This window comes from Eutrigla gurnardus (genome assembly GCF_963514095.1).
Source record: "Eutrigla gurnardus genome assembly, chromosome: 16".
NCBI classification, from domain to species: Eukaryota; Metazoa; Chordata; class Actinopteri; order Perciformes; family Triglidae; genus Eutrigla; species Eutrigla gurnardus.
The window spans coordinates 16914558-16928420 of NC_139927.1; the positions used below are offsets into that span (position 1 = coordinate 16914558).

At 39.2% G+C, this 13863-nt stretch overlaps 1 protein-coding gene across 2 annotated transcripts; it reads left to right on the plus strand.

Moving 5' to 3' along the window:
* Positions 1-608: 608 nt before the first annotated feature.
* On the plus strand, positions 609-13764 carry plg (plasminogen). Of its 2 annotated transcripts, XM_084030025.1 has the most exons (19): positions 610-734; positions 3416-3551; positions 4355-4461; positions 5210-5324; positions 5407-5546; positions 5783-5903; positions 6048-6166; positions 6698-6860; positions 6976-7100; positions 7336-7495; positions 8351-8544; positions 8641-8789; positions 9385-9478; positions 9932-10046; positions 10917-10991; positions 11110-11250; positions 12039-12145; positions 12865-13010; positions 13082-13764. In XM_084030025.1, the coding sequence occupies exons 1-19, from the start codon at positions 686-688 to the stop codon at positions 13241-13243; spliced, it is 2418 nt and encodes an 805-aa protein (XP_083886151.1). In that variant the 5' UTR covers positions 610-685; the 3' UTR covers positions 13244-13764. The 2 variants fall into 2 exon arrangements, with proteins under 2 accessions (XP_083886150.1, XP_083886151.1); XM_084030024.1 differs by having other exon boundaries at positions 609-734; positions 8351-8789.
* The last annotated feature ends 99 nt before the right edge of the window (positions 13765-13863 follow it).

Genomic DNA, 13863 nt, shown 5'->3' on the forward strand with positions numbered 1-13863 from the left:
TTGACTGAAAACAACCCGAAGAAAAGTTTTTAGAGAAACAAGATAAAGTTACTCGGCACACACACTGGGATGTCTAAAGTAGGCTGTTTTGTAATCACATGTTTGCAGTTGGGGACATTGGTCTCTTTTTAGCAGAAGATTAACTATACATATTGATCTCATTTCAGTAAGATCACGTAGTATTCACCAAAAAACGCACACACGTACCAATTAAAGAACATGAAATAATTTAGTTATGTTATAATAAATGGCCACACAGAATCAGGATGGACGCAAATTCCAGAGAAGTGATGAAAAGAAATAAATGGTATGTTGATAAGAAATGAAAGGTCACATGATATCAAGAGGTCGAAGCTCATGAGTGGTCTCCTAAAATGTGTTGTAGCTACAGAAAAGCAATAGATTAGCTGGAGTGGCCTGTGGATGCATATTGCCCTGCTCGCCAAAATACGGTGTTTCACATCTGCAAACAAGGTAAGAATTAAATAGATGGTAGATTCAAAAATCTCCCATAAACAGGGTGTTTTGACCTGTTGCTCCTTTGCTGTCCTTGTCAGGCCAATGATTGACTAGTGATTGAGCTGTCCTATTTATTTTCCTGCAATGCCAAAATGAGTTCAATAACATACCAGGAGATACCTCAGAGACTTCATCAACTGTGAGCTGCTAGTGCAAGGGCCTCGTCATGGACCTGTACAAGCTAGCTTTCCTCCTGGGAGCCCTGATCTGCACTGGTAAGATAAATTGGCATCTTTGAATGAGAATTATATTATAAATATTATGATTCTGCACGTTTGAACACCATCAAATATTTTTTTAAATCAAGATGGACAGTACCTACAATATGTACTTCCTGTTCTATATTTGCATCATTCAATTAATCCAGGGTGTATGAGGACACTTTTGGCATGTTGCTGTCAATTTTGATGTGTTCAAAACTGTGTTGCTACCACAGTTTATAGGCATCCTCATTGGGAAGCAGAGGCAGATTGACAATAATCTAAACGAGTGACGCAAATTCAAATGTCTGTCTTCTATTTGGACCAAGAGTTGATCTGATTCTTGTAATTCACATCTCAGAGATCAAGGTAAAGGCCTGACAGTCTAGGGTTGAAACAGTCAACAGCAGAACAACAGAAACCATCACATTTATTTCAAATTAAATTTGGAATTGTGATCACAGAGCTCAACCACCATGCCCATCAATGTCTCAATTAATTTTCATGATGATTGTAGATAAATGTAGTGTAGTTTAGATGGTATTACATGGATTTTTGAGAACAAAGGCATTGCATTAATAGGTTGATTGATTGTCAACTGGACAACAGTGTCTCATGTAATTAAAATTAGGTGCACAGGTATTAGGTGCTATTATTACCCACATATCCATCTTTCAATTGTCGACACCTCTCAAGATTGCAGTTCCTACATAATGCAGTGATTGAACTGATCCTGTCTAAAGCTTTATGACATCTTATGAACAGCAGATGCAGGCACTCATTAAAACCCACAGTAGGAGTTAGCAAGTGGTGCTTTAGGTATAGCATTAAAAAAGCTGTATGGAAATGGCCCAATTAAATAAATAAATAAAATTAAATAAAGATAAAAGGATTATGGAAACGCCTTTGCCGAATAAGCTATCACACAGCAAACATTTAACTTATGATGATGAGTAGATCGATGATCGATCTACTCCTTCTGCTGTCAGCATCTACTCAAATATTCCCATAATGCACAAATGCTTGTCATCGTCTGCAGACAGGTCTCAAGTGCATCATAAGTTAGGAGGCCAAGCCAACTGTAAACTCTACTTCTTCCACTATGTTTATAGTCATGCATTATCTATAGTCCCAACTTCTGACCAAACTAAGCCATAGCTTAGTTTATTATTCATAAACCAGTTGATGTAAACTCACCTATTTCACTTTTTTTCATGAAATTTCAAAAGTTTATTTAGAATTCACTTGACAATTGAATGGAAACAGAAATATTATATATGATGCATCACAGGGTTTAATTTTAGATCCTATACATTTTTTCCATATGCCTTCACTTGACTCTACAAAGAGGAAATATGAGTCATCATTAATTGCTATGCAGATGATATACACATGTACCTCCTTATGGAGAAAATGGCATAAACCTCTTTGCCAGATAGCAAAAATAATTTAGCAAATTTTATAAACGCATGTCTGACATTGTTCAGTTGGTCTAATTGAGACAAATTTTTAATTTCCTGAAGATACTTTTGGGCCTGATATCAAATCTCCATTTGAGAGTTTTGCAAACAAGAGATGTGACTAAAATGAGAAGATTGATATCTTACATCTGAAGCCACAGCTAGGAGATTTGCTTACCATCAAAACTGAAAACACGGGTAAATAGTTTCATTTTATATTGATTAAACAAATAAGAATCATGTTAATTAGTTAGCTGTTTCATCTATTTACAGCTTTCAAACTAACTGTAGCTCCATATTTGAATTGTATTGATCCTCTCATCTAAGACTCAAAGCGATCTCCCAAAATGACAAGACTATTGATTTAAGCATCTGCATGAATTATTAATGTTCTTTTTCACTTAAATAATTTTGTATTGTAGACTCAATTCAGTTTTTGCTTTACTTTACTTAAGTCAGACAAATAACATCCAAATGTCCAAATGTCACATTTCCGTGCTTCTGCACTGGTTTGAACTGAGTCCTCTTAAACAATTCAAAGTCCACAATGCTCAGATTGATGCACTCCAGCAGAGTGAAGACCTGAATGGGATAAACATGTATCTCAGAAACCTACTCTGAACCTTACTGACTTTTCTAAATCACACATTTCTAGATTAAATAATAATGCTAGATGCTTGAACTAGAAGTTAGAGTCCAAGTAGCAGTGTGAGAATAATAACTATACTAGAACACTGTACATTTAATGTTTTCTAACCATGTTGTGTATTTGATATCTATGACTCACCTGTGAGTGGGCAGTTTAAGGTCACAATCATAATATTGACGACTGAATCAACACTGGTTTTCCCAGGAACACTGTTACAAATTAGATGATGCAATTCATACATTTGCACGAAAAACACCAACATTGCAACAATACCAAAGCAGTTGAAAATCCACAGAAGCGTTCCTTTAATAGGGGAAACACCTTCTCAGCAACATCTACTTTAATAATGTCAGAATTGCAGGTTGAATTACTCAACATAAGGAAAATTAACATTCGTATTTTATAAAAAAAAAACACACAAAAAAACACTTTTAAGTACAAATTTAAGTTTTATTCTATATTTTATTTATACTGCTCTTTGACCTAAAAAAAAGAACTTGACACCAGATTTGAGCTCAGATGTGACTTATGATAATTATTGGGGTGTGTATTTGACAGTAAATAAATACATTTGTCTCTGATTTCAGTTAGGGGTACGGAGGTGGACAGTTATGCCAAAACTGAGGGAGCATGGATCCTCTCGCTGCATGTAAGACAGTATTCAGCAAACACTGCGGCTGAGTGCGCCGCCAAGTGCGACGCTGAAACAGCCTTCACATGCAAGTAAGTTCACTTGGTGTGGGATGCAATGAAAGTTTTTTGTCACGACATTATCCCAACAATCATCAAAATATTAAAACGTAAAGCTCATTAAATGCAACTTGAACATACTGGAATCACTTGAAATGTTCAGAAACAAATATTTTAACTGCACTGAGTTGACACATGTCTTTTTTAATGAATATCCTATTTAATGAAAAAAATATATAATCCTAACTCTCCTGTTATCCTTGGGGTCAATTTGACCCCATTCAATGTTTAACATCTCTAATAAAAAAGGGGTTAACATCATTTTTTTTTTTGCTTGATATTCAGTGACTTTTCCTAGTTTAATGGGGGCACATAGGTGAACATAAAATGAACATGATGCTATGTTTTCAATCTTTGGATGCATTTACAAAATGTGTTTGCTTTCAAATGGAAAAAGTTCCCATTGTCCAGCTCTTCACTTTAAAGACGTATGTTAGAGAGTTTTTTTTTTTGTGATTTCCCTTTTTCTTGATAGTCATACATATTCTGGATGTATAAAGGAGTGGGAGTGGGGGTTATGTTATATTGAATGGGTTATTTAGGTTGTCAATAAAGAAACATGAAGTACATCTAGCTTAAACCTGGGTAACAATTTTGATTTATGATCATTTTCTGAAGCTTTAAATTGCTGGGATCAAATTGACAGGAATGATAACAGATGTTAGACAATTTAAGGATAAAAGGAGGGTTAAATAAGATGATCAAAAAGAATAAGGTTCCCTGAGTAAATTAAGGATACATACATTTGTGACTTAACACCTGCTGTGTTTTCACAGGTCTTTCATGTATATTGAAAAGGACCAAGAGTGTCGGACGACAGCAGCAAACTCTAAAACAGAGATGATCCTGCGCCGAAGCAGCGCAGCGTTATATGAAAAAAAAGGCAAGTCCCTTTTTCTTAACAGTTATATTAATAACCCGTTTTACTTTATTCATGGTGTCCTTTCTTTGTCTCCTATGACTTTTGACACACACTGTAAACTCTCCAGACTGCTCCAGTTAGAACTACATGATGTGTAGCCTCCAATACATTGTGGTTAATGTTTAGCCTATGTTGCGTGATCGGTGATGTTTGGACTGTGTCTGCAAACACGGTGAGGAGGTGACCCACATTGTACACTACTTGGACTCAAAATTCAGGGATGAGACATCACTTCAGTGGGATGAGATAAATGATTCACTCAAAGAATGATCTGATAAATGAATCCATGAGATAAGGTTTAGATTATTGTACCTTGGAGGTCACTATACAGTGATTGTGAGGATAAGCATTCCACCGAATTAGCAGGCTGATTTTATTGAATGATCAAACATGCGATGCTATAGAAGAGAATTAAGGCCATGGAGGGGAGGGGGAAAGGACGTTTTTTAGATTTTGCATCACAATATAAAATCACATTGTTGAGAAATAGAATGCAGGTTGTAGTCCCATTTTTGCTGCATAAGAAAATACACCAAAAAAAGCTTAACCTCATTCTCAACATTTCAAATTCATTCGGTATTTTGACTTTAATTTTCGAATTTTTACAAAATCTTCTTGATTTGTTTCTGTGTGCTTCGCTCTTATACTTTTCTGTACATTGCTGAGAGTGACCTTTGGTGTGTAATTTTTTTTTGTTTGTTTTGCGTAGAATACCTCTTGGAGTGTGTAAATGGAGTAGGAACAGATTACAGAGGAACAAAGGCCAAATCAAAAACAGGAAAGATATGTCAGAAATGGACAGCAAAATTCCCACACAGGCCCAAGTATGTATACAGGCAACATCATGTTACTTTGAACATCACATCATATCTTTTTCTAAAATCGTTCTCAATGTGTCCGCTGCAGCTTCGTACCGGAGGAACATCCCAGAGCAGACCTGGAGTCTAACTTCTGCAGAAACCCTGATGGAGACAGCGGAGGACCCTGGTGTTACACCACCGACCCCAACACTCGTTGGGAACACTGCAATGTATCCAGCTGCAGTGGTACAATTCATTTATTTATATCAATGATGCCAAGGTGCAATACAAGCCATTGTTGCATCACAAATTGCACCCTATTCTCCCGATTGACAGCTATTTAACAACCCACCACTTAATTTGAGCGTTCGAATTCATCTTAAGTGTAAAGTAGCCTACACTGTATGCACCGTAATGTGTCCTCAAAAGTTCCCAATACAGCAGAAAGGTAGTGTAATGAGTGTGTGCTCATTGCTTTACAGAGGAGTGTATACACTGCAGTGGTGAAGACTACAGAGGCAAAATCACCACGACAGAAAGCGGCTTAGCCTGCCAACGTTGGGACTCCCAGAAACCCCACAACCATGGCTACATCCCCAGCGCGTAAGACCACAAAACTTCCTATCAACCTATCGATCAGCCACAAGCAGAGTTTGATCATATTCAATAGATGTATTCTGGATATTTATACATTGTCCTTTTTTCTTTTTTTCCTAACATTTACCATTCCATTCATGCTGTTTCTAGCCTCCCAGAGAAGTTTCTCGAGGAGAACTACTGCAGGAACCCCGACGGAGACCCCAAACCGTGGTGCTTCACCACCAGCCAGTCCAAACGATGGGACTTCTGCTCCATACCCCGTTGCAGTGAGTCCTTCTATTTCAAAATGTTCCCCCACATATCACCACTGTAACATCGAAAATATATTCATTTACAAGCAACGTGGCAAATATAATAGCAGCTTTTAAAAACTGAAGATAAAAATATGCGCTCACCCTTTAATCTGCCAAGACCATTAACCACTTCCTGCTGCAGGAACAGGACTTTAACAGGACTGCAACTTAGGAACAAAAGAAAACAACGTATTAAAGAAAATGTTTTACTTTTATTATTTCTATATTGTTACAATATAATTATTTCGCAAAATTTAAATGTAGAACAGATTCTTTAAATGATATCACAGAGGACCTAAATACACATTTTGCTTACAAACAAGGCATCAACTCAGAAACATCCCCTAATGATTGATAATCATGTAACAAGTCATTCCTATTTTTACACCCTTGCTTTTCGGTGTCATTGTAATTTATAAAACACAATTTAAAAAACACAGTTGTTACTTAACTTGTTTCTTCTGGTGAGCTTTACAACCAATCCATCTCATCTCCTGTTCTCAGCATCCGAGCCTCCCACCATCGTCCCGGAGCTGACCTGTGCCACTGGTGAAGGTGGAGCATACCGAGGCACGATTGCGATGACGGAATCTGGCAAAACGTGCCAGAGCTGGTCAGTGCAGACGCCACAAAAACACAACCGCTCACCAGAGAACTACCCCTGCAAGTAAGAGCCCTAACAGGAAAGGGGGGGGGGGGGGGGGGGCTTTGGCATGCTGCTTTTATCGTCGGGTAAAACTGAGTAACTGAGTTCATCATTATTCCTGTCTGGTGCTTGTCAGAGGCCTGGATAGCAACTACTGCCGTAACCCTGACAATGAGAGGATGCCCTGGTGTTACACCACTGACTCTGGGACTCGTTGGGAGTACTGCAAGGTGCCGAGCTGTGGTGATGCAGCCGGACCAGGTATAATGCTGATCCACGATGATGATGTTCACTTAAAAATGTAGAAAAACTGAGTTGGAAGGTACCACCATTCATATACCTGCTCAGTAGTGTCCTGTCATTGAAGAAACGGTAAATCTATGATTAGTTGAAATAAATGAATGTGATTTCTAACCCAATTCCAACAATTTTATGATGGACGTACACTGGAAGAGAGCATCAATGAAACAGTCTGATTTCCTTTCTCTTAATGCAGATGAGCCAGTGATCCCCCCAGAGGAGGAAGACTGTTATGAAGGGGACGGCACGAGTTATCGTGGTGTGACATCAGAGACCATCAGTGGAAAAAGATGTCAGAGCTGGAGCTCGATGACTCCTCACACCCACAAAAAAACTCCACAGAACTTCCCCAAAGCGTGAGCATCAAAGAGCAACTACTAATACATTTGATCTTTAACAATGCGGATTTTACCCTTTTGTTTTACCCTTCTGGCTGAACATTTCATCTACAGTGAATTATCAACTTTATGAAAACTGTTCAGATGAGAAACATTTGTAAACTCTGTAGGGTATTTGCTCAAAGCAAGCCCATCGTTACTGTACAATACATCTGGTTAGACAACCTCCACTTCGTCGCTAGTTATAGAGCGCTGCAGGGATGACTTATTTTTTTATTGCCTTGTGATTTTTCCGTGCTACAGAAAAGTTGTGTGGCAAACACAAGTTTATGATACTTTTGTTCAGCAAGCTAATCTTCACAAACGAAACGAACACCACTTTTATGATTTTTGAAGTGTAAATGCATCGCTAGGAGTATAAGGTAATGTAAGGCTTTAAACTAACCGCACGGTGGTTGCATGACTTCACGTCACAGCTGCTAACTTAAAGGCGGACTAGTGTTCAGCCTGATGACCGTCTAGTTCAAGACACGTAAAAACGTATTCACGATGTATTTTATATAGCAGAACAAATTTTTAAATCTCTTAAGCTTGTTTTTTTTTTATCACAGACATTATCTCAGGCTCAAAAACACCAGCAAAACATTGACTTCAAGACCAGGAATGCAAAACTAACTAACTAATTTCTGAGTTTGAGGATTCAGTCTAGCACTCTATAGCTGCTAAAGTTGGAGGAAAATCCTGCCCCCTGCTGGTTTTCCCCATTATTGTATACAACAGAGGAGAGATTAGTTCCTTTTCCGATAAAAACATAAAACCTTGCAGGATATTGGTTCCTGCCGTCCTGAAGTTCCAGGTTTTCTGTTTCAACAGGGACCTCAGGAGGAATCTGTGCAGGAACCCTGACGGAGACCGAAGTCCATGGTGTTATACTACAGAACCCAGTGTCCGCTGGGAGTACTGCAACTTGGAGAGATGCGCCACAAAACCTTCGGGTACTACACCCACAGCCAGACCTCCTCATTCCCAAGGACCCTCCACCGCCACCCAGACCCCACCGCAGAAAGGTAGACTATTGAAATATTTAACTGTACATTTGTCTGAATTAAAGCTCGTTTCATCTTTTTTTTTTGCCCACTTTTTTCTCTCATTTGTTGCATTAGACTGTAAGATTGGAAATGGAGGAACGTACCGGGGTCCAACCTCCATCAGCATTCTGGGTGTGACCTGCCAGGCCTGGAGTGCTCAGAGCCCTCATCAGCACAACAGCTTCACACCACAGACTCACCCCACAAAGGGACTGGATGGCAATGTGAGTGTTTGCGTTCCTGTATGAACCATTTCGACTTTCAAGGGCTGACATTTAACTCTGGATTTAGTGAACTTTTAACTGCTTATTTCTAATGCTCAGAAATGGGTCAGATTCAGTGCAAAATCAGAGAAAATCATGCAGGTTCACCGGAAACACCTTCAGCTCAGACTCCAGCCGTCAACAACCAGCCCACTGTGGACAGACCCAGATCCAGCTTCACTGCCACCTTGGTCCTGCAGTCAGAGCTCCGGTGGGATGATGGAGAGTCCACAACCGGCAGGAACGCCTCATCCTCTGGCAAAGAGCAGAGCTTTGCCTTGCTGCTCTGGTGGTCCCCGCTGGGAGACGATACCAAGGCGACGCTGCTGGAGGCCCAGGCTGTATTTCTGGGCCTAATGACGGAACGGGTTGACCAGAACCTTGACGAGACAGGACAGACTGTCTGTAAAATTAGATGATTTCTACAGGGAATCTGGTGCTGGAAAACACTACTGCTTTTGTCCACAGGGACCGCCAAAATCAACCCCAGAATAGCTTCAATGTTAAAAACTGAGTTTTTAAGTTACTTGATTCTCTCCTTGTTTATCACCATCAGCAATGCAGAAACCCAGATGGCGATGTGAACGGACCATGGTGCTACACTACTGACAGGAACAAGAAATGGGACTACTGCCAGATCCCTGACTGTGGTATGTGAACACTATATGTTTGCAGGACAGTGGTAGAAATGTGTCCAGAATACATAAATCAATCCATTTTTTTCAGCCTAACTCGGTCCGGGTCCGGTTCTTCCGGGTTGCAGGGACACAGGCTTAGCAGAGTATATTAGACGTCTCCCCAGCAACTTTTTCCAGCTATTCCAGACAAGCTATATCATCTACCCCATGGCCTTTTACCAGTTGGACTGTAATATCTCAAAAATATTGGATGGATTGCTATTAACTATGTTGCAATTATTCATGGTCTCAAGAAAATAAATCCTACATACTTTGGTCATCCCCTTGATTTGTCATTTGTTGCCACCAAAAGCACCAACAATTTCCTGCTGCAAACTTGCAACGGTTTGATATCAATTCAAAATAATTTGATGTTTGTGTTTCACTCCTCTTGGGAGAATTGATGAATGTGAAATTTATTCGTAGCTGGAATGAAATGCGGGACGCCAGTCAACAAACCGAAGCGTTGTTTTGGTCGGATCGTGGGAGGCTGCGTGTCTAAAGCTCACTCGTGGCCCTGGCAGATCAGCCTCCGGACCAAGTGAGTAGAGCAATACTGCAATTTGATACCAAGGGGCTTATGGCATTTTCAAAATATGATGAGTCATTCTGTGTTTTTAAAAGAGGATGTCATTTCTTGTAGCAGTTTGTGCCTCTTGTGTATTATAGCATACCAGGGGGTCACAGACCAAAATTCCCACTACAAGATAATTAACAGACTGTGTTGGGCTTGGACAGTCAAAACCTGAGCAACTGTTTACAACATTTTTTTTATTCAGCATATGGAAATGGAGCTGGTCTTTCCATCCAGATAGTTTGAACAGCCGTTGAGGATTCTTAAATTCATATGAGTAGTTAACGTTAGCCTTCCATTTTTTTTCAGGGATCGCTTTTTAGACAAATGGATTTGTGTATACAAATACCTGGGAGGCACAAACTGCCGCTAAAAATAACTAGTAATTTGATAATGTGACTGTGGTATTCAGACACAGGAAAATCTAAATAGAATTTAATCTGCAAAATAAAACCCATATTTCTTCGAATAGACCCTCTTTTATTATCATCGTCAAACAAACAAATATTAAGCACCCAAATGTACCATCCCAGTGAACCCAATTACAATTATAAAATTGCCTCAGGATGAATCTGTGAGTTCTATTATTTAAAAAGAAGAATTTATCATGAAGAAAATTATATTTTCCAGACTATTTTTCTGCAGTTGTAGAAATAGAGAAACCTTATACCTTATGTCACTGTATATTTGAATAGTTGTTTTCTTTCTCTCTATTTTATTGTCCATGTTATTGTTCATCTCAATGAGTTTAACCTCAAATGTTGAAATAATATTTGATAAAAAAGGGATTCTCTCTTGTCCTACTTCGCTACATTTCTTTGTGTCTCTTTCTACCAGTACAGGAATTCATTTCTGTGGAGGGACTCTGATTCACCCTCAGTGGGTCATTACTGCTGCACACTGCCTGGAGAGGTCAGAGGGTGGATTCAAATATATAAATATATATATATATATATTTTTTTTTTAAACATTAAATGATTTATTAACACAACCACTGGATAACCTGTATGTTTTTAAATGTGAACTTTAGGTCCAGTCGGCCTTCAGCCTACAAAGTGCTTCTGGGTGTCCACACAGAGCGAGCCAACGAGCCGTCAAAACAAGACAAGAACATAATCAAACTGATCATGGGACCCAACAGAGCCGACATCGCGCTGCTCAAACTGGAAACGTGAGTGAGATCATCCCGCTACCACTCTGACAACTTTTTACTTTAACTCCCTACATTTTTAAAACACGTCTCTGTACTTTTACTCCTCACATTTCAAAACGGCTCGTTACTTTAGTTTCTAGAGATTAAAAAAAACAAGGAATCATTTTTACTTAGAGTACATTTCAGAGCCTCACCTCACTTTTTCTTGAGTGAAGAAGTTGAATCAGTACTTCTACTTTTACCAGAGTATTTATCTCTACTTATACTTGAGTATAGAATGTCTGTACTTTTGTATTTCCATTTTCTGCTAGCTCAGTTCATGGGCAAATGTTTTATTTTTTACTCTGCTGCATTCATTTGATAACTTCATTATCTTGTTACTGGGATTCAGATAAACAAAACACAATAACCAACAATTAAATGTTTTATTACTCGATAAGATGAGAGGAGGGAAGGACTAACCAGTATCTAAAATTGGGCTGTCACCATATCAGATTTGCCCGATTATCGTGGCCAAAAGACTCCATGATAACGCTATTATTGCATTATCTACTGAAAAAAAAGGAAAGTATCAGTCCAATTCATCTTCAACTTTGTTGGTTGTGTGTTTTTCGGTAAATAAATTACACTGCTATGAAAACACAAGTGTCTGGAGTTTAAGAGAGAGTCTGCAGCTATGACTTTTTATCTAAAGCTACACATCAAAAAGTGAAAGGGAAAGTAGTCAGCCAGAGGGGTCCGGGGCTTGATAGGTACGATTCTATTTTTAGTATTTTACTTCCACTGCTGGTGTTTTGTGTTTGCAGTCCTGCACTAATAAATGACAAAGTCCTGCCAGTTTGTCTGCCAGAGAGAGACTACATCGTCCCCAGTGGAACCGAATGTTATGTTACTGGATGGGGGGAAACTCAAGGTACGTCAAAGTACGTCATTCGTGTGTGTGTGTGTGTGTGTGTGTGTGTGCGTGCGTGTGTGTGTGTGTGTGTGCGTGCGTGTGTGTGTGTGTGTGCGTGTGTGTGTGTGGACCATTTTGAGCGTGATGTCGATTTTAAAAGTGGGGACACTTTGGTCTGACTTCTTCAAAGGGTTGTTGGAGACTTTGATTTAAGGTAAGGGGATGCATCATGAATGATATTGTATTGCTTAAAATAAAATTGAAATAGAAAGAGAGTATTTTTCTCCAAAATCAAAGTAAAACCCTGGACTAATACAATCCATTATGTAAGGCAAAGACTGGTATCTGATCTTTTTCCTGCCAATTTAATGATTTTGTAGTGTAGTGCCAAATGTGACAAAAAAGACAAAAATTACCCTCTGTTAATGCCAAATAACAAAGCAAACGTTAAAAATGTGTTGGTTTTATGTATTTTATTGTGTTTTTGGGTTTTCCATAGGTTGAATTGCTGAGGATTTGGTGGTCAGACGTGACCTCACAAAACAAGAATTCATACGCCATGACAATTTCACACAAATATCAAATAGGATAATGATTGAGTGATGGCATTTTGGACGGACATGCAAATTGAAACTTTTGGTTGGCGGAGGCATACAACCATGAGTCAACAATTCTAGTTTAATTAAAGATGCATTCGATATTGTGAAACTGCATACATATGTGGATGTGTGTTGCAGGGACGGGAGGTGATGGAATACTGAAGGAAACTGGTTTCCCTGTGATCGAGAACAAGATCTGCAATCGTCCATCCTACCTGAACGGCAGGGTCAAAGACCACGAGATGTGTGCTGGAAACATCGAGGGAGGAACAGACAGCTGCCAGGTATGAAATAATACTGTTGACTGTTTAGGCAGCGGTTGAACTGAGAAGCATAACATTATTTGTTTCTGCAGGGTGACAGCGGCGGCCCTCTGGTGTGTAATGCCCAGAACAGGTACGTCCTGCAGGGTGTGACATCATGGGGTCTGGGATGCGCCAATGCCATGAAGCCCGGCGTCTACGCTCGGGTCTCCAAGTTTGTCAACTGGATTGACCAAACCATCAAAACCAATTAACAAGAACCATTTAGAAAGTGACTGTTCATTGTGCTTTTTGAAAATTAACATTTTTAACGTTTGTCTACTGTTCTGCTCCAAAACGACAAGTTTGTATTATCTGATGTCAACAGGTGTTTTCTGTCCTGTGGTGGAAACATTATAAGCAGATCATGTTCCTTATTTTGGGATGTAAAGTTGTGTTTTCTTTTAGAGCTGAAAGGTAAAAACTAAATGCAAAAGTAAATTGGGAATGTATAAAAAAGAAACTTTCTTGTTTTGTTGTATTACAATGAATAAGTCTGCACACAAAGGCGGAATAGGTCATATGGAAAAACCACAGAGACGTTGACTTCGAACGCATTGCCAAACCGTGAAAGTCCCGCCCCCTTCATACAGACCTCTGTTCAAAGCCGCATCCCCAAATGAGTGCTCGAGATCAGCAGAGTGCAATCAGGACGTAAACATTGACAGACAGACAGGCTGCCAATTATTTTCTCCTGCCCAACTGATTGATTGGATGGGGTTTTTACAGCCTGCCACGGCCATAGATGACATTTCTCAATCTTTTTTTTTTTTTTTATGTCAGAGCATTTAATTTATTAATTGCTATTGGTATGTTATGATTTCAAGTATTAACA

What these genes read in the sequence shown, in the direction of transcription:
- plg (XM_084030024.1), top strand. Translation starts at nt 686, where the DNA reads ATGGACCTGTACAAGCTAGCTTTCCTCCTGGGAGCCCTGATCTGCACT. An exon ending in AGCGTTATATGAAAAAAAAG is followed by an intron (nt 4,462 to 5,209) that starts GCAAGTCCCTTT and finishes TGTTTTGCGTAG; the next exon opens with AATACCTCTTGGAGTGTGTA. An exon ending in CAATGTATCCAGCTGCAGTG is followed by an intron (nt 5,547 to 5,782) that starts GTACAATTCATT and finishes ATTGCTTTACAG; the next exon opens with AGGAGTGTATACACTGCAGT.